Below are 19753 nucleotides of genomic sequence, written 5' to 3'. Positions count from 1 at the left end.
CAGAGCCAATCCAAGGATCCAACCAGGAGGTTAGATTCCAAGCTTAAAGATGCTTTAGTACAGCAACATGGCAGTCCTGAGGGAACAGGAGGCAGTCAAGGTCGGAGAAAGGGAAAGCCAACATGCATGCCAGGAAAAACAGAGAAGCACTAGCTCTGGAGAGCCCACATGGTGTGGTAGTGGGAGGGCTGGACTGGGACTAAGAAGTTTCTAATCCCCACATGGCCCTGAAGCTCCCTGGGTGACTTTGGGCCACTCACTCTCAGCCCATTCTACCTCCTAGGGTTGTTGTGGGGATAAAATGGGGCTATGCAAGCCCCCTGAGGTTCCTCACGAGATGAAAAAGGAGGCATATAAATGCAGTGTGACAATAATAATCATCTGTTACATTTCTTGCCACCCATTAGCCAAAGCTTTTAATTGGAATCCTCAAGGATGAAACCAGACACTCTACCACTGAGTGTTAGATTCTCTCCTAATGTCCTACTAAATCACTCGCTCAAACTGAAGCCTCTTGTGCTGATATATTTATTGTATGTCAGCATGTGAGTTGCCGAAAAGAAAGTCACTCAATCGCCCTCAACACATCAAGGGAAAAGTCTTCCAAAGAAGAACGTCTTCTGGCGATAATAAGAATGAATCTGACGGGGAAGCATAGGGAATATTTTTTAAATTTTTTTGCTGTTGTCTCAGCATGGGATATGAAGGGTTTTTTGATCTATTAGCTCCATGTATTACAGCACCATCCATCAAGGCATTTGCCCACAGGAGAAGATGCTTGAAGGTCAGCCTAGACGGGAAATTATCAAGAAGAGAATTAGAACAATGGAAAAGACGGAAGCAAGCAAGGGGGGAGGGGGAAAGCTTGTCCAAAAAAGGAGAGTCCACCATGATCCAAAAGGTGCTGACAAGCCTGGTTTGTAATAGATGGATAATGCACCTTCCATGATAGATGTATCCCATTAAAATTCTATTAAAATCCAATAAATATAAGCACAGTAGCTGCCCCCAACTTTCGGCCCACCGAGTGGAAGTCAGCCAGACATGCAGGACAGGCCCACCATTGGGTTTTCTTCCTTTTGCATCCCATTCTTGTGCTGCACGTGGGTGTGTGTTCCCGTGAACTACAAAAACAGTGAACTAGTGGGAACGGCACATGGCCCGACTGTGCTCAGCCTTTCAGGTTCCACCTGTGCACACCTGAAATGTTCTACTCTTCAAGCTAGCGATGGGATTCCGGTTCTGCTGATCTTTGATTAGATCAGGGAGGGGAGCTTGCACCTCTCTGGATGTTTCGGCCTGAAACCCACATTATTCTTCACTACTGATTATCCCTCTGGGCGTGATGGAGAGCCCAAAGCTGCCAGTCCCTCCTTTAGGCAACGCAGAGGGCTCCTTTGTGTTCCAACCCAGACAGGCTGTGAGCCCAGGGGGTACCAGGAGACAGTCGTCAGTCACAGAATCAAGGCTGGCACGGGAGGCTGATGATCCAGGAAGGTCCACAGGGCAGCTGAGCATTTACAAAGGGCTGGATGACTTCCAAAGCTTTGATGCTCAGCTCAAATTTCAGATCTGCTGGGTCAGTACCATTCCCTGTAGTGTTATTGAGTCGCCTTGGACTGAACCTCATGTCTCCTCCCGTGAAAGACCAGGCAAGAGTCTTGAGTGGTACATGGACCGATTCCACTTCTTCGCTGCCAGTCCTGTTTGAGGTCTGGTACCCTCTCCCTGGTCCTCCTCAGAGAGATTTTTGTGGCGCTCGACTCAGAGACCTGCGGATTCTAGCAGTGGGACCCCCTGGGTAGGCCTGAACTGGCATCGAAATAAACCAGGGAAATGCTCTTCGAGTACTAGTGGTGGCTCAATATGAACGGCTGCAATAGCAGTGAAATTCCATGTTAGAAATTTTTACGTGTAAGAAAGGGACCGACAGTGGCAGCAAAACACCCACCAGTTTCTTTGATAGACCCATCCAGACCCTGTTAAAACAGGACCCCTAATTCCCCAGCAGTCTGTCTATGCATCCCAGGGATGTTCCCTAAACTTCATCCATACAACTGTCTGGAAATGTAAATTTCCATCTGAAAAGCAAAGGATCTAACTTGCAATTTCACATCCTGAATTATACATGACTCCAACAGCACAGTTCATACTCAGCCTCATGAAATCAGACTGCTTCTTTTTTCAAAAAAAGAATGAAATATGGAGACTTCTGTTCAAATTAAAGTTACTTTGAAAGAAAAACTGTGCAGTGAATAATAAGGCAGCACTGCAGATGCCTCGTGTCATTCAGCTATCCAAGCACCCCACAAGACCGAAAAGCGATGCTCCCCAGACAAGCATGGGGCATGTTCTGAACTGTATTCAAGTTCCTTGCAATATGCCCCATTTAAATATTTTAAGCAGCAACTGGAGAGAGAAGAAAGTGGAGAAAAACGGAGAGTGCAGAATTAGGAGAGACGATTACAAGAGCTGCACAAGAGAAGCCTGGTCGAGAGACCTCATCATTATTCAGGATGTTCAAATGAAGCGTCTGAATGTTTACACAGATCAGCCCCTCCTAGCCTGGATATTGCTGTTCTCTATATTGCAGAAGACCTTGGCTTTGTGTCTCCCAGTGCATCCCCAGCCATCACAGACCCACCCGAGAACTAAGGGGACGGTAACACTGAGTGCACCACCTGGCAACGGAGTTCTTTGGTGGCCATGCCTCCTCCTTTAGACAGGCCAGTCCTCTATTGGAAGGTAACTTCCACTCAAATGGCTGTTTGGTCCAAGTCTAGCTTAAAGACCCCTAGGAAAGAAGAGCATGGGCCTTGGAGTCACTCCTTAACAGTTGCACACAGGCACACGCCATTTGATCACTATGGTGAAATGTATTGCATTTCTATTGCTCATGATGTTCTGGATGAGTCCAATAAACTGACTCAGTCCACACAAAACAGAATTGCTGTTGGTGGCTGGATCATCTGCCCAGCTGGGAGATAATCTACCTGCGCTGGACATGTTTGCACTCCCCACAAAGGACAAGGTTTGCACTTGGGGTGCTCCTGGATCCCCAGCTGTTGCTTGAGTGACAAGGGGCCTCAGTGGCATGGAGCCCCTTTATCAGCTTAGGCTGGTTTACCAACCACGGCCCTACCTGGACAGGTGGGGCCTGGTTACAGTGACCCATGCTCTGGTAACCTTTTGGCTGAAATGCCAACTGATTCAAAACAGGGCCATGTAGCAGTTAATAGGGCTCATGGCTCATGAGAACGTATCACGCCAGTCCTCTTCCAGCAGCACGGGTGGCCAGTTGAACTCCCAGCCCAATGCAAAGTGACAGTATTAACACTGAAAGCCCCAAGCAGCTTGGGACCAGGGCATCTGAACGAATCACTCCTCCTGCATGGACCTACCCAGGCCTCAAGATCATCTTCCACAGTATCTGCAAGTAGCTTCCATATGGCCTCAAATGCCTGAGCCTGCCTAATCTTTGAAGCTAAGCATGTAAGGCCTGGTTAGACTCTGGATGGGTGACTTGAGTATATGATTCTATGTTGATTGTCGTAAACCACCCTGAGAGCTTTGGTTACAGGCAGTATAGCAATGTAATAATAATAATAAAATCTTCTGAGGTCCTTCTTCAGGAGCCCCCTCCACTGGAGGCGAGAGGGTGGAAACCAGAAGAAGGGCCTTCTCAATGGTGGCACCTCATTTATGGAATTGACTCCCCAAGGAAGTATACCTCGCTCCCACTCTTTTTTCCTTTAGGTGGCAGATGAAAACCTTTTTTTTATTTCCAGTTTTTTTACTAGTTGAAAATGATTTAATATTATATTTTACATCATGCTCAGTATTTTATATCTGTCTCAGTATTTGCATTTTATACTGCTGCTGTCCCTGTGTGTTTGTGTGTGTTTTAGCTGTGTGTGTTTTAACTCATGTTGCTTTGATGTTTGTTTGCATGCTTTTGATTTTGTTAACAGCCCGGAGAGCCTTCAGCAACTGGGTGGCACAGAGACTTTAAAAAGAAGCAAACAAACAAACTCAGTGTGAGGAAACTACTGAGCACACGCTTCATGTACAGAACATTTCTCTTCCTGGCATCTAAGATACGAGATCAGCAGTGGGCAGACGATCAGCCAGGATCTACTAGCCCATCTCTAGGTAATAGGCAAGGTTTTTGGACTCGCAGTTTTCTCAGAAAAGCAAACAAGATTGTGAGAATTCCATTCCTTTTTGCAAATCATGCCTATTGCTCTGCTTGCAACTCCAAATAAGAACAAGAGCAGGAAAGAACACTTCTTGAGAAATGCTCGTCCAGAACTTGCGCTTGCAACTGCACACTCGCAGAAGTGCACAATTCAGAAAACATGCACCTATTCACACTTTCAAAAATTCCTCCCTCATTTGCATGTCTGTGCTTTGGCCTATTAGGGAAAAGGTACAGTTTGGGCCAGGAAAAAAAGTCATTCATCCATTCATTCATAATGGCCAAAACACCTTCCTAGGTGACTTACAATGCACTGGGGAAAATTGTGCACTTTTTAAAACTGCAGCTTTTTCCCAATCAGGAAAAAAGATGTTTCCTGATTTTCCTTCAAGCAAGCTTCAGTAAAAAAATTGGAGAACCTCAGTGAACCTGAATGTTGTATATTCATCCATCCCTTGATAGCAAGAACAAACCCCCCCCTTTTCCTCCTCCTTTAGGTTGCTGAAAAGGAAACCAGGAGTGGATTTGTGCAAGGACTTGTGAACTCGGGTTCTGGTTGTGAGCACAGATTTCTAGGTTGAGCAAATACTCATAAACACCCTATTCCTTAATTTGTATGCAAAACCACTCAACTCAGGCAAAGTTTTAAATATGAATTGTTAGACTTTCAGGTTCTTGCTGAAAACAAGATTGGTCCCATGAGCCTAAAGTCTGTCCACTCCTGCATTAGTTTATAAGGTAACAAGACTGACATTTGTGCTTTTAAAATGGAACATGGAGTTTTATACTGAGGCTGCACTAACCCTCTCTCATATCATGGCAAGGGCAAAATATCCCCCAATATCTAGATGATCAGGAGCTTTCTTCCATCCTTTTTATTTAAGCGTCATTTTAATTGTTAATATTATTTGCTTATTTTATCTGGCCAGGGCGACTTATTTTATATTGTTATTTCTTGTATTTTAATTTTATGTTGTGAGCCGCCCCGAAGCTTCGGCGAATGGGGCGGCATAGAAATGTTTTAATAAATAAATAAATAAATAAATAAATAAATAAATAAATGTGTAGAGAACGGCACGCCAGAAAGTCCTCCTGTGCGAGAAGCTGCAGGGAGCAGCATCTCAGAGTCATCCAATGAACTAGCCAGGAAGGCAGTTCAGGGCAGGAAAGGCGGCACATGCAGAACGCACGAGTCACTTACGGAAGTTGCCGTGTTCACGGGCTTTGTTGCTTTGAGACAAGAACAGGCACGTTCAGGGGAAGAAGAGGACCATCTGATCCTGCTCGTGATGATTATTTGGAGTTCCCATGCTCCAGGCAGCTAGACAGCAACAGAGGAGGGCTACCGCTCTGCTTCATGGGGGCATCTGGCTGTTCAACTTGATAAGGGTGGGCAACTTGTGCCCCTCCAGATATTTTAGCCTACGGCTCCCATTGGTCCTAGTCAACACAGTCAATGGTGAGGGAACATGGCAGCGGGATGACCTGTGGGAGTTCGTCGCTGGGTCGCGCTGTGGTCGCGTACGCCACGACAGCCAATAGTATTGTAATTTACCTATGTAACCATGTAAGGCTTGTAACCATATAAGGCTATTTGTAAGCTTTGTGTATTCTGCGTCTGCGCAGCCAGTAGTTGGCCAGCTACTCGACATCTGATTGGCTGTATGCAACTGTTTTGGGTAAAACCAAAGTAGTAATAAAAGGAGGTGCCGGAGGTGAGGGTGAAGAATTTTTCTTTGTCTTCCCCGGCAAACACAACCGAGCATGCTTTGTACCTAATCTCCTGACTGCAGTTTTCTTTATCAGAGATCTCTCCTAAAACTTTCTCGCGCCGTTGCTGAAGCAGGACTTCGGCAATGACCAAGCATCTGGAGGGCCACACATCTTCCCAACTGGAGGAGATGGAGCTTTGGTCTGATCCAGCAAGGCCTTCTTGGCTTTTTCCATCCCAGCCCGTGGATTCTCCTCACCACACCCAGGTATATGTGGATCTGGGCCAGAATATGTGAAGGAAAGATCCATTTCAGCAAGGCCTGGATCCCATCTGGACCTGTAGATGCAAAGGCCGTCATTCCCTACTCCCCTTTATGCTGCCCCCATCTTGCTGCACAGGGAGAATTTCCCCACCCATCTCTCATAATCCTCCGGTGAAGCTGAGTGGTAGGAGATCCAGAAAAGGCGCAAGGAAGCCCTTCTTTATACAGCACATCAACAAATGATGGCATTTGCCCTTAGAAGGTGTCGTGATGGCCACAACTCCGATGGCTTTACAAACAGGTAAGATCGTTTAATGGGAGATAAGGCTACCAATGGTTGTGCTCCATCCACAGGACAGGAAGCATCTTGTGAAACCATTGCTGGGACCCCAAATGGAAGGGTGCTATTGCCCTCATGTCCTGCTTGCGGGCTTCCCAGAGGCATCTGCTCGGCCATGGTGGACAACCAGAGCTGGACTGAAGAACCTCTAGTCAGATCCTGCAGGATTCTTCCTCTATTTGTGTAAGGGTATGAAGACAGGCAGGGCAGGTATTTTCTGGGATTGCAGATCACAGCTGGTGGAGAAGGAGGTGCCACAGCATGCAGGAAGCCCTCTCTCTTCTGCCCGTAGGCCAGTATGACTTCATGATGCTTCTAGGACATGGCAAGAGAAGCCGAGGGCCTGGCTGGCTCATGGAAGAATACTCCTGCACAAGGGCTGAGCTAGATAAGCCTTCCCCAACCTCATGCCCTGCAAATGTGCACTGGCTATGCTGACCAGGAATGATGGGAATTGCATTCCAACTCATCTGCAGGCCACCACTTGGGGAAATGCTGGACTGGATGTTCTTCTCATGTTCTTCGGCTTTCAGAGTGTTTTCTTTAATTTAGAGCCTTATTTTCACCGGGCACACACATTGAATTCTGTTCCCTTATCATCAAGACAAAATTTCCAGTGGATCCAGATTGTTCAGGAAGAAATTGGTTGAGGGGAGAACACCATCCATGATCTCTCAGAATCGCTGGGAAGTTCTCACCAGCCGCTGGAGAGGACGTAATTATGGCGGCTAGTGATGGACAGATGGCAATCTGGTAACCTTTGCTTTCCTGATGCGCCTTCATTTGCTGGGGGCAATTATTACTGGTGAAAATGTACCATATGCAGATGGCTCTCATTCTGGCTTTTATGGCAACATCTGCTGTCAAAGTCAACATTTGCCATCTTTCTGTGAGCGTCCGCAAGTTGTCATTTGACAGGGAAATTGGCAAGAGGCATGAGGGAATTCCCCCACAGAGAGCTCTTTCCAGCCTCCATCTCACAACACTGCCTCTCTTTTCTCATTCCTGTCATCACCATATGAGCCATTCACACATGCTAGAATCCTGCAACTCAGCCGGCCTCTGTGTTCGCACAGCGCGACTACAGAGCTGGGACACACACACAGTTGCATGACCATCATCCGTCATAAGATCTTCTCGTGGTAACATCTCCACCAGGCCACTGGGCTGCAGCCTGGGCTTCAGTGGAGCCCCACAGGTGAGGCTGGCACTGGGGGTCAGCCTCCTCGGGAAGCTGCCTAGGCCTGGAGGGCCACAACCTTGCTTGGGCGACTCCTGTGACTGCCCGGCAGCACCCTTTCTGGAACAAGCACGGCAGGACTGAGAAGGACGACTAGCAGGCTATGTTTGCTTCTCCCTCTGGGCTGAAGACAGGGAGCAGTCCAAGAGGGGTAAGGGGGAGACAAGCAGCCAAGGACCCCCAAAGCTCACAGCCAACACAGTCTGCAGTGCTCTGACCTTCACCTGCTGAATGCTAGAACTCATTCTACCCACTCTACCCACGAATGGATGAAGCTTCCAGTTTTGCTTTGCCCCACATTTGAGCTGAGTACTGCAAGTTCTCTCCTTCTGAATTATGAAGAAATGTGTGAGTTTAGGTAAATCGGATCAAAACTGAACCGTATTAAATGATCACCCAACCACAACAGACAAATTCAGGGAAAGGACCAGATCGTACCTGCCTGCCATGTAGCTCTTAAAAATGAGGGACCCCTTCTTACCCTAACTCAGCACCACGAACATGACTGGAAAAATAGAGCGTCCAACCCAACTTTTCAAAGCACCCCACTTGCATTAATGAACCACTCAATTCCTATTTCTTACACACCCATCTTTCTTTTAACTTCAAGCACTTCTTTACGAAGAAATGTGCAAATTCTTTTCCAAAAAGAAGCCAGATGGAATTCCTGCTCATTCTCCCACCAGTCCATCCCAAACTGTGTTTCTGAGGCCAACTCTACATATGGAAAACTTGGGCACTGCTTTTCTTTTGCGTGTGCAGAGAATGAGACAGAGTTTTTTTACACTATGCAGCATCTATGGTATCAATTGTATTTTGCTGAATTGTGCAGACTCTTCCAAAGAGCAGCTGGATTATTGTCAAAGAAATTTGACAAGAATCACAAGGGTCCAAAGGAAAAGGCATTAGATCTTCCCCCTCCTCCTCCTCCAGAACTCCCCTCCCCCGAAACACCACCTGGTAAACTCCTTTTGAAATCTGCTGCTTCCAAAAATGGGTGTTATGAACTCTGGCCCACATCATTCCTATTGTTATTACGTCGACCTGAACTTGGGAGAAAGCAAATGACCTCTTCTTCTTTGCTCTGATTGCCAGCTTTAATGATTCCCTGAGGCTCAGCTGTGAGGACTGCCCCGTACCTGTTAAAAGAGCTGGAGCAGAGCTGGAGCCAAAGCATGCATGGGAAGAGGAGCTGGAACAAACGGCCGAGAAGGTGCGGGTGGTGCGCATGCCTCGATGCAACGTGCAATCCCACTTTCGGTTGCAGGGGTGCAAACACACAGGGGGATCCACAAGCACAGATGGACAGGCAGTCCCTGCACTACTGGTGAGCTTCTCTTGCTTCACCAATAACGGCAATGGAGGGGCCAAAGGAGATCACCTCCCCCCTACCTTGCTCTGTCGCTTTCTGCCGAGAGAGGAAAGATTGATGCCATACCACCAAAATAAATCGGTTAGTTTCTAGCACCAACAGGGCTGAAAGGCGAGCCCCGTGCTGAAATGTGTCTTGAAATGAGATGAATCCCTGAGTCGAGGGCAGCGAAGCCCGGGATTCGAGGGGGATCTGCTCAAATCAGGCCCAGTCCACCTGCCCGCACACTTTTCTCCTTCCACAGTGGTGGAAAGCACCTCCTTCCCACCCAGGTGGCATGGAAAGTGCACCCCGGTGGGAGCCGTCTGTCCTCACACCAGGTGCCACCTCGTCCCTCTGCCTTCATCCAAGAACGTCCTCTGCAACGCAGGACAACGGGGCCCTCCTAACCCCACCCTGGCTCCCCCCTCTTCCCTAACATTTCCGGGAAGGGGAAGAAAATTGGAGAGGAGGGCTGGCAGCAGCCGGAGCCATATCCTGGCTCAACCAGTTTCCTACCAGCAGAAGCCACCAAAAAGCCTTCCCGGCACAGATGGATGCTTGAGGATGGAGGCCTGTGCAGCTGGCAATGTGGATCCCCAGAAACGTGGGCCTGGGGGACAAACCCAGCGTTTCCCAGAGAAGCACAGCCCTCTCCCTGGCTCCACCCTCTTCTCTCAGACTGCTAGCCTTTGGCAACTCATTTATTTCTTGCATTTCTAGCCCGCCCCATTAGCCACACAGCTCCCTGCAGTTGTGCATTTTTTGCTAGTCAAAGAGGTCCAAATGCCTCTTTTGGAAGTCAGTGGCTCAAAGAGCTTTATGCTGCAAGACGCCGGTACTCTGGCCCCATCAATCTGGCGTTGGCTTTGCACATTGCTGGACTCCGGCCCTCAAGAGCTTCTCCGAAATGGAATGCAGCTCTTGGGCTGCAGAAGTGAACACCCTGTTTCTCAGGACAGGCAGTCTGGCACCAGATCAAGTCCATTATGAGTGGATGAGAGGCTGGGCTCAACTCCTAATGACGTCAGGCAAGGGAAGGCGTCTGAGTTTGCTATTTTGAGCTACCTAGTCCAGTCGCCCTGCACTGTGGGACAAGTAAGAACGCTCCAGGTTTCCTAGGCATAACCACACGTTCGATGAAACCGTATCCTGGACCATGAAGGAAAGAGCCGAAAGTGCCAGGATGATAGATCATCCCGACTGCAGCGCGATGCAGTGGTTAGACCTGGAGTGGGACACTGGAGATCTAGGTTCCAGTCCCCACTCGGCTACTAAGCTCATTGGGTGACTTTGGGCCAGCCACTGCCTCTCAACCTAACCTACCTCACAGGGTTGTTGTGAGGAAACCATTAAGAGGAAGGTCATATAAGCCACCTTGAGTTTATTGAAAGGAAAAAGGTGTGATATAAATATAATAAATAAATATGGGACAAAGCACTCCCTGAAATACACTCCCTGGTTACCTGAAGGAGCGCTTACATCCATATATGCCCAGCCTCCCCTTGAGATCGGTGGGAGAGGCCCTTCTCCGGGAGCCCTCCGTGAAAGAAATTAGGAGGGTGGGGACTCGGAGGAGGGCTTTCTCAGCGGTGGCGCCCGATCTATGGAATGCGCTCCCCAGAGAGGTCCGCCTGGCGCCGTCGTTATTTGTTTTTCGACGCCAGGTGAAGACCTTTTTATTTAAGCGGCATTTTAACTGTTAATATTATTGGATTTTATTTGGCCAGGGCGGCTTATTTTATACTATATTTTTGTATTTTTAATCTAATATTTATATTTTTTAATTTAAGATTATAATTATTTTAATTTATTGTTGTAAGCTGCCCCGAGGCTTCGGCGAATGGGGCGGCATAAAAATGTTTTAATAAATTAATAAATAAACTGAGGCAAGCTGACCTGGGCTTGCAAAGTCTGCGCTTTGTGACTTGAGCCAAACTGGAAACCAGTGGTGCCATTCAGTAGTATTGCTGGCAGTCCTGACACCTGTTTCTGACCACCTAGGAAGGCAGGATCCTTTCCACCCACTTGGAGACGGGAAAACCAGAGTTGGGCTCCTTCTGCAAACATGCATCTCTCCCTTCCCTTGCTCCCCAAACTACCACCTCTTCACAGAAAAGTGCCAGCCTGTTTAATTCCACAGGTCTGGAAATGCACCCCAATATTTATCTGAAATGCAGTTCAGCTTTTGGATTGGAGAGATTCTGCACCCCGATGTACATTCACTAGCTCGACGTTTCTTTTCGGTACACTGAGTCTCAACCATCAAGGCGCAAGGACAATCAAGCACATGTGCCACACAGCCGCAGACTTTATCCTGGTTCCATGATCTGCCGCTACGATCCAGGCAGGCCTGCACCCAGGGGGACATCGGGCAAAGCCCCTTGTTGACGTTTTCAAAAAGTATTCCAGGAAACAAAGCCAATTCCTGCTTCCAGCACTGAAAACCTATGTAATGTGTGCCCTGGCAGCTTTCATGAAGACAATAGACTATTTGTTTCAGTTAATTCCACAGCAAATGAGAAACAATCAATTACCAGGCAGTGCCAATTACTGCAGCATGCTAATGAAAAAAATAAATAATTGAGAGTATGAATAAACACAGCATTTGATGGCAACGTTTGTGGAAACTGCTGGTGTCTGCAGGAATGGAAGCGGCTGTGTGCAAGCATTGTTTTCTGATGGGAAGTATTATTACTTCTTTGGGGAAAACACACATCCTTTGCCTAATTGGATTCTCTCCTCCCCTCCAACTTCAGGTCCCTGACACTCATGTATAAATATTTAAATTGCAGTCACGTCCATGGTTTATCTCCCCTTTTGGATGTACGTAACATCAAGAACTGCTTCGGTTTGATCAACCTGAACCTTCTTTTATTTTCATGATAAAAAGAAGAATTCACCTCGGATGAGCAGTCTTTCTGAGGTTCATAGCTGCATCTCAGCATGTTGCTTGGGGCAGGAGAGCATGCTATTTGCAGAAGCTGCAATTCATTTCGAAATTGTGAATTTATACATTTCTTCAGAAAAAAACAACAATTTACAAGCATCGGCTCAAGACCTAAGAACCTGACTGTTTGTTATGTGTGTTGAAGGATTTCTGGATGATGTAGCTTCTCTCCCTCCCCTTGCTACATAGCAAAGGGAAATTTGGAGAGATGTCTGTGAGGCCTAAACAAGGTTTGCTGTCCAAAAAACCCCAACACCCCAGCCCATGGGTGCGCCTAATGACTGTGGATTTCAGTTCCAGTGTTGACATCCTGAATTTAGTTAGTTGAGCCTTATCGATTTTCGTTGTTTGTTTGCCTTCATTAGTAAGAGTGAAGATTCAGGTGTACACACACATGAATCTTAATTCATGATGAAATAAAAAGCATTAACCAACATCCTCAGAGTTTTGTTATTGAAACAAAAGGGAAAAATACAAAGAAAAACAAGTTAATTTTGCCTTTGTAGAAATAAAACTCTTTCCACAAAATCAAAATTAAAAATTCACCAATGCAGTCCCTTTATGTTCTCTGAAAACAACCTGTGAATCTCCTGTACTTCTACAAATTTCTACCATGCTCAGTTCAGTGTATATTTTGATCCCATAATTTTAGGTATAAATACATGCATGGACCTCTATGTGTAAGTATTAAATTCAAAAACCTAACTTTTGGATTCTGAACTGTGCTGCTAAATTGTGAGTTTCTGCACAATTTTGTGCTGGTGGCTGCACCAGAAGCTGGTTCATTGATCCCTCCTGCTGCCCCAGTTTTTCTAAGCTCTAGCCACTAGTGAGCACTGCTGCTTACACAGAAAGTCCCTTGTTAGATTTGCAGCTTTTCCAGGTATGGCTCAAAAAACTCCAGCCTGAAAACCTGAGAGCTGCTGCCAGTCTGTGTCTGCAGTACTGAGTGAGAGGGACCAAGAGTCTGACTTGGACTAAAAAAAGTATCCTAGATTGTCATAACATCATCCTGATTTGGACAGGAGAAGAAACAGGAGACCCTTTTATTTCCCCCTCTTTGAAAAAATATGATTATGGCATTTGGAAAGGCTCAGCCTCATGCTCACAGGCACTGGCAGTGAGACAAATGATGTGAACTGGATGCGACCACTACCAAACCCCCCAAAGCACAAGAAAACTAAGATACTTTGCCACGGGAGCGGGAGAACTCATAGTGGCACAGCTGGCCCATGAGAGGCTGGTGCCTGGGGTGAAGTGGCCACAGTCTTGCTCCAAAAGGAGGACTGTACAAATGCAACAAACAGGGTTTCTTCTCCGCTGCCCCCAAACTCTGCAACTCGCTCCCTTTGGAGTCGGGCCTGATTCCATCCTTTGCATTCAGGAAGGGGTTTGTTCTTATCCTGGCATTTAAAATTGCTGTTATGCCTTCTAAAGTTTTAAAGTTGTTTTTAGCATTTTGCTATGTATTTGCATACATAGCAAATACATGAGATGTCCCTCCGTGAGAGACATCAGGAAGCAAGGTACCCAGAGGAGGGCTTTCTCTGCTGTGGCGCCCCATCTGTGGAATGGGCTCCCCAGAGAGGTCCGCCTGGCGCCATCGTTATTTGTTTTTCGGCGCCAGGCTAAGACCTTATTATTCAAACAATATTTTAACAATGTATAGTATTTATAGGTTTTAATTGTGCAGCCAGGGTGTTTCCAGGTTTTAACTGTATTTGTATTATATTTATTTATTTGTGTGAGCCGTCCCGAGGCTATATAGCAAGGGGACGGCATGCAAAAACTCTAAAGAAAGAAAGAAAGAAAGAAATTTGTGATTAGGATTTACTTTTTGAATTTTGCATAAGACACCTTGGTTGGCCTCAGAAAAATGGCCTAGAAAGACAAGAAACAAACGAAGAAACAGACTTTCAGTTGGCACAATCCTCTTGGAATCTGAATTCAGAAATGTCATTCAGACATTCTGTAAATGTAGTCTGACTATCCTGGATCGCTGAGGCCAGCCCAGCCTCATTGCGGGGAAGTTCTGCTCCTTTTCATACCACACGCCCACCCTTTAGCCCCGAGGATTCGGCAGGTCGACTCACCGCCACCAGGATCTGCAGGGCACTGTGCATGACCTCGATGTAGCGGTACTCCAGAGCACAGCCGATCACGGAGACGTAGGAGTGGCTGTCCAGGCCTTTGATGCCCGCCATGGGGGTCTCCTTCCGGACACACCCGGGACCGTTCTCACTCCACCACGACTGGTGCCGGGAGATGTTGAAGGTCAGGAGCTCGCTGTCCTGGAGAGGGAAGCGAAAAGAAACACAACAAAGAAGTCATTTTTACCAAGGAGACATTTATTGTGGTTACAGAGCCTTCCATCCCAATCTTTTCCCACCTGTGAGGGGCCCAAGGGCGTTTAGGACCGGCCCAAAGTTGCCAGTGAGCTTCATGAATGAGTGGGGACTAGGACTCGGATCTCCCAGGCCCCCAGTCCAGCGCTCTCGCACCCACCCCATGCGAGCTCTCATAAATTTAGCATAACTAAAGAGTTCAGTGTCAGTTTTAGCCTTTCAAATCTCTGGTTGACTGCAGAACTTCTGTGCTCTGTAGTTCATGGGTAGCTTTGTCTGTTCCTCTGTGCCGGAGTGCCAAGACTGTAAAAGTTCAAACTAGCATGCCTGCTAAGGAGACCCTAGGGGTGTGTGCCTCAGGGTTATTTCATTTTTAAAATGTATTAATTGATTTTAATTAATTTTAATGTGCCCATGAGGTTGAAGCCTACATCTTCACCAAGGATGGTCAGGTTCCTTAACGAGCACGATCGCTTTGCGGTCCGTATGGGATGACGACAAGGAAGATTGGCACGCCAAGGGACAGTTACATGCCTCCCCATTGCTGTGGGGCAGCCTCCCTCTCCCGGAAACGGAGTGGCAGACTTGGAGACCTGCAGAACAGCAGGGACCAGACGTGAAGCGTGGATTCACTCAGGCGGGTCCAGCGCAAAGAGGGCTGTGCCGGCTCGCTTGGAGGCTTCACTGGACCAAGCAAAGGGTTATTCCAACTGGTGCAAAGCTGGACCCATTTGCTGGAAACATGATAATTTTTAGCCAGGCATGCGAAAAGTGAGCAAGGACATCTGTGCTACCTCTGCCTGCTGTACCTCCCACTCCCATCTCCTCCTTTCCCGTTCCCTGTCCTACAGACCGAGCCCCAGAGGTTGCTGCTGTCTGTCTGCTCGCTGTCGGTCTGGTTCCTAGTCCCTTCCTTTGTTTCCTGGGAAGAATGTGCTTACTCTCTGTCCCAGGAGGACTGGGCTTGCCCTCCTGCTCTGGGCACTGAGACACGGGGCTCCCCTCCCTGCCTTTTGCATCTTGTGCTCCAAAACGACAGAGAGCAATGGAACTTGAGCTCCTGCCTGGAGGGATTCCTGGGGATCTCCGGTCCTGGGGCCACCGGTGCCTGGATGATCAGGTGCCCCATCAGCCCCGTGCCACTGTGGCGCTGTCCCACGCGTGGCACGCTGTGTCTGTGCTGGAGGTTTCCAGTTGCCAGACCCTCCACAGAGGGGCCACATCCAGGTCACGTTCTCAGAACAATCACTGATGGGCGAACTTTTACATTGCCTCCAGAGTCACCGAGCGTATGTACTTTTTTCTTTTCTTTTACAGTTTGACGTTTTCTAGGGTGTTTCCCCAACCTCTCCCAGGCTTAATTGTTGTTCAGTCAATCAACCAACCAACCAACCAATTGATCAATCACATTCCAATGCCTCCTTCTTTGCTCTTGCAAGGAACCCAAAGCAGCTTCCATGGTTGGTCTTCTCTCCAGTTGAACATCAAAACAACCCTAGGATGTAGGTTAGTCTGGAAGTTGGGGCTACAAGTCAGCCAGTGAACTTTGTGGATGAGAACCTGGACCGCCTGAATGCCAGTGCAGCACCATAACCACTACCCCACACTGCTACATTTTGCTAGCATAGCAGTGGCATCTCTCTCCACCCACTCCCAGCATCGCTAAAGTATAGGATTGCACTGTAAAGCCATAAAATTAATATATGTGGAATTGGAAGCGGTGTTGGCTGAGGATCCAGTACAGTCATAAACAATATTTCCCTAACCATCCACTTTAATTTCTTCTTCGCCATGAGCACTAAATAACTCCCATAAATTCTTGCCTCAATTCCTCCTGGTGCACTGATGCATTGCATGTTTCAGTCTTCTATTGACCTCCCTCACACTTAACCCTTGAGTCAAATTACTCCAAGAAACCGACCCTTGGCAGGATCAATAACAGCTTAGGTCCATCTCCCTGCAGAATTCCAAATCATCTTTCTCAGCAGCCTGGATGCAGCGATCTCCCATACCCCTTCCCCTCCTCGGTGATACATTTGCTTCAGGGAGCGAAATTGTTCCATTTAGGGGCACGATGCTTTGGGAACACAGTGGGGGTTTGCACGGGGTGGAAAGGACATGTCATCACATTGCCCCTGACAAAGAATTTATTTCTTCCAAGGAAAGGCACTAGTGTGACCCAGTCCGCAGACCCTAACCCAGTCTCTGGACCACCTTGTAGGCCTACTCAAGCTCACAAGTCCCTTCCTTTGGGCCATGAGGACTAAAGCCTTCATGGAAAAGTTGTGTTTTGAGGAGGGATTCTGTGTGTGTTCGTGTGTGCAGAGAGAGAGGTTTGCACATCACGAGAAGTGACAGTCGGGGGCTGCCATGAGGGATAGTAACTTGCCACATTTCCCCAACAAACCACCCTGAACCCCTGGCTGGTTCCTTCTTTTCCCACCCCACCATCTCCTGTTCTTGCCATGCCTCCCAGCAGCCTCCCTGGAAAGCTGCCCTCCATTTCTCTGTTGTACACCGGTGATCTCAGTCCAGGATGGGCTGCACAGCTTACAAATTCTAAGCATGTAGATGGATGCTAAGCTCCATTTTCAGCTGGATCCACTGCCAAGAGCAGGCTGGAATTACTTAGGGAAAAGCTTTATCAACAGCTGCATTTCTCTGGGAGATCCTCTGGGCATCACGTGCAGAGCCACAGGGCCAAAATCAGAAACCTCAGCTTGGACGAAGCCGCAGTTGGACCCAGTATCAAAAAAGATGTCTCTGCACTAGCAATGGACACTTTTCGTTAAATCTGCTGCAGCTGCATCTTGTGGATCGTCAAGCATCTTTTGTGCCATATTCCACCCATGGACAGAATCCACCTTTTCTCCATTTCCTGAATCTGCCTTTGTGCTGGAAAAGGCACACTGGCACAAATGCGCACTTCTGAACATGCCCCCCCCCCAAACTGGCATTTTCATGCTTTAGTCCATGTGAGAAAAGGTGCATTTTCAGCTTGCATGTTTCTGTTGTCATCTTTTTATAACGAAATCTGCAGAATCCACACAATGCAGAAAAAGCTGCTCCAGTGCAGAATCCACAGCTCAAAGTCACAGAAAGTCGTTCATTGCACATGTCTTTGGCATCGCTACCTTGTGCAAACATGCGTGCATGTGAGAAACGGACACTAGTCCACATAGGTTTCTGGTGCGAGACACTTGTCAGTGTTTAAGGTGCTACAGGATTCTTCGCTGCTTTTGCTGTTACAGAGCAGCACATGGCTTACCCCTCCAGAATCTGTTTACAAATCTTTGCCTTGACCTGCCAACCCTGCTCAAAGGGAAACGTGGATTTATTTCAACACATGCAGTAGTTTATTCAGCTTCCCAGCACCAACTCGTCCCTTCTGACGGAGAGATAACCGGCTGAGTTGCATGTATCCATTCCTCTCCTCTCACATCTCTGTGTCTCTCTTGAAGGTTTATGGCTGCCTCCTTCCCTAATGCAAATCAGGCTAAAGGAAAAGGGAAAACCCAAGGGAAAATGGTGTCCCAGGTGCTTTCAGGACCAAGTCTACATGGCAGGGTCCTCTTTCTGCCTGAAACATGCGATGCCTTCCTTGTGCTTTCGTCTCCATACAGGTAGGGTAGAAGAGAGGAGAAGGAAAAGTAAGCCATCCAGAGACTTTTAGTAATGGGACGACATATAAAAGCTTTAAACAAATAAGTAAATATTTTTATGCACCATTTTTCATTTGGACTTTTGCTATCCTGTGTGATCAGGCTGTGTTGCATTGCATGTTCAAATATGAATGTGCTGGTTTATTTATTTAGTTAGGTGTTTTAATCCTACACTCAAATCCTGAAGGAGGATTTGCAAGTACAAGTACAGCCATGCCTATGTCGCTCTAAAAAGCAAAAAATACTTTTCAAAGGAAGTGGTGACCGACCAGCTGTCAAACCTCCTTGCTCCCATAAAAAGGGGTGGCTCTCACTTCTCCACTTTCCTGGAACATTGGGAAAGGGCGGGAAAGCATGTGGAACCTCAGAAGAGCCAGATCCAGAAACCAAACCAAACAAAGCCCCCTGAGGACCTCACTGTGAGGGGGATGACCCATCAGTTACCCACTTTTTTCTGGCAAAGATCACTCACAGCTTTGGTTTCTCATTGACAGCTTAGTTTTTGACAGCTCTCAAGGGAAGGCAAAGAATAAACAAAGTTAGGACTAAGTACAAGTTTGGACTAAGAAACTCAATTTTAAAAGTTTGCAAAAAGCATGCCAATCTTGTACTGAGATTTTTATAAAGGGTATGATAAACCAAGGATACCCCCTCCAGCGTGCTTCGTAGGTACTCTGAAGGGACTCTCATTCATGGTCCAATTGAAGTTTGCTTTTTTGATCTCTGTGTGGGTGGGGATGGTGCAAGGGGGAAAGGGCTTGTGATTATAGAAGGGAATGTAGACGAGACAGGCCCAACTACGGGTTCCCATGGGATGACCAGAGAGGGCAAAGGGAGGAGTGGGGAACAACCCAGAGTGGGTCTGATCCTCTATCAGGCGCACTGTGTATCGTTTCACAAGCAGCCCTCCCTACAAAGCTTATTCACGGGGTGGGTTATTATGGTGTATGAACTCAACCCCCAAAGGCAATCCGCTCCCCTTTGCAAGTCCTTTTACTGCTCAGACCAATCCCTTATTATTGATTCAGAGTCTCCTTCCCTGCTATTTCCGCCCATTGGTTCCAGTTCAGGCCTCCATTCACATCCTGAATGCAGAAGCTGCCACTTTCTTTATTTTCGCATGGTGTGGTGGATTCTGAGGTGCAAGCAGACAAGGCGTGCCTGTCCCGGGGAGAGTTGGATCGGCCCTGTGAACCCCCATCAGCAAGCCAGTTCCAGCAGCGCCCGTCTCTACCAGGATCAGCTCTTTGGCAACGCAAACGGCGTTCAAGACGACAGCACAGCAAAATACCTTGTGTGCATGCACAAATCCAACCGGTGGACTGAGAACACCAGTCTTCCAGATCTCTAGAAGACTCATCAGGTTGACGCGTTATGTTTCTGCAGGACCTGACCGCCTTTAGCAAATCCTTACAGGAACCCATCCCTCCTCACCCCAAATTACCATGCAAATTATTCTCTTTTGGGTGAGTCAGCCTGCTCAAGATAGCTGGCTTCTTAGCTCACGCACTGCTTCCTTCCTTCCATGCATTATCAGAGAAAGCTGAGGTAATAGCCCTCCAAATGAATTAAGTCCACCCCGGGAGAGCCTGATGGTAGAATAATTTTGCATGTTTTAAGGCGAGAACATTTATTATCAACCTAAAAGTGGAGACCATCATTTTTTATCTCAGGGCGGCATGTGCCGAGCG

The 19753-nt window shown here is 47.5% G+C and overlaps 1 protein-coding gene across 1 annotated transcript in view; it reads right to left on the bottom strand.

The window, feature by feature from the left end:
• Positions 1-19753, bottom strand: part of NKAIN4 (sodium/potassium transporting ATPase interacting 4) — a 90463-nt gene that overhangs the window by 16753 nt on the left and 53957 nt on the right. Inside the window, exon 4 of the mRNA XM_044455421.1 lies at positions 14149-14346. Within this exon, the coding sequence (XP_044311356.1) occupies positions 14149-14346 (198 nt within the window). The remainder of the gene's footprint in view (positions 1-14148; positions 14347-19753) is intronic.

Source organism: Varanus komodoensis, unplaced genomic scaffold, assembly GCF_004798865.1.
Source record: "Varanus komodoensis strain SLA01 unplaced genomic scaffold, ASM479886v1 scaffold8, whole genome shotgun sequence".
NCBI classification, from domain to species: domain Eukaryota; kingdom Metazoa; phylum Chordata; class Lepidosauria; order Squamata; family Varanidae; genus Varanus; species Varanus komodoensis.
The sequence above is the reverse complement of the archived record's forward strand: the minus strand, read 5'-3'. Positions and strand labels throughout refer to the sequence as shown.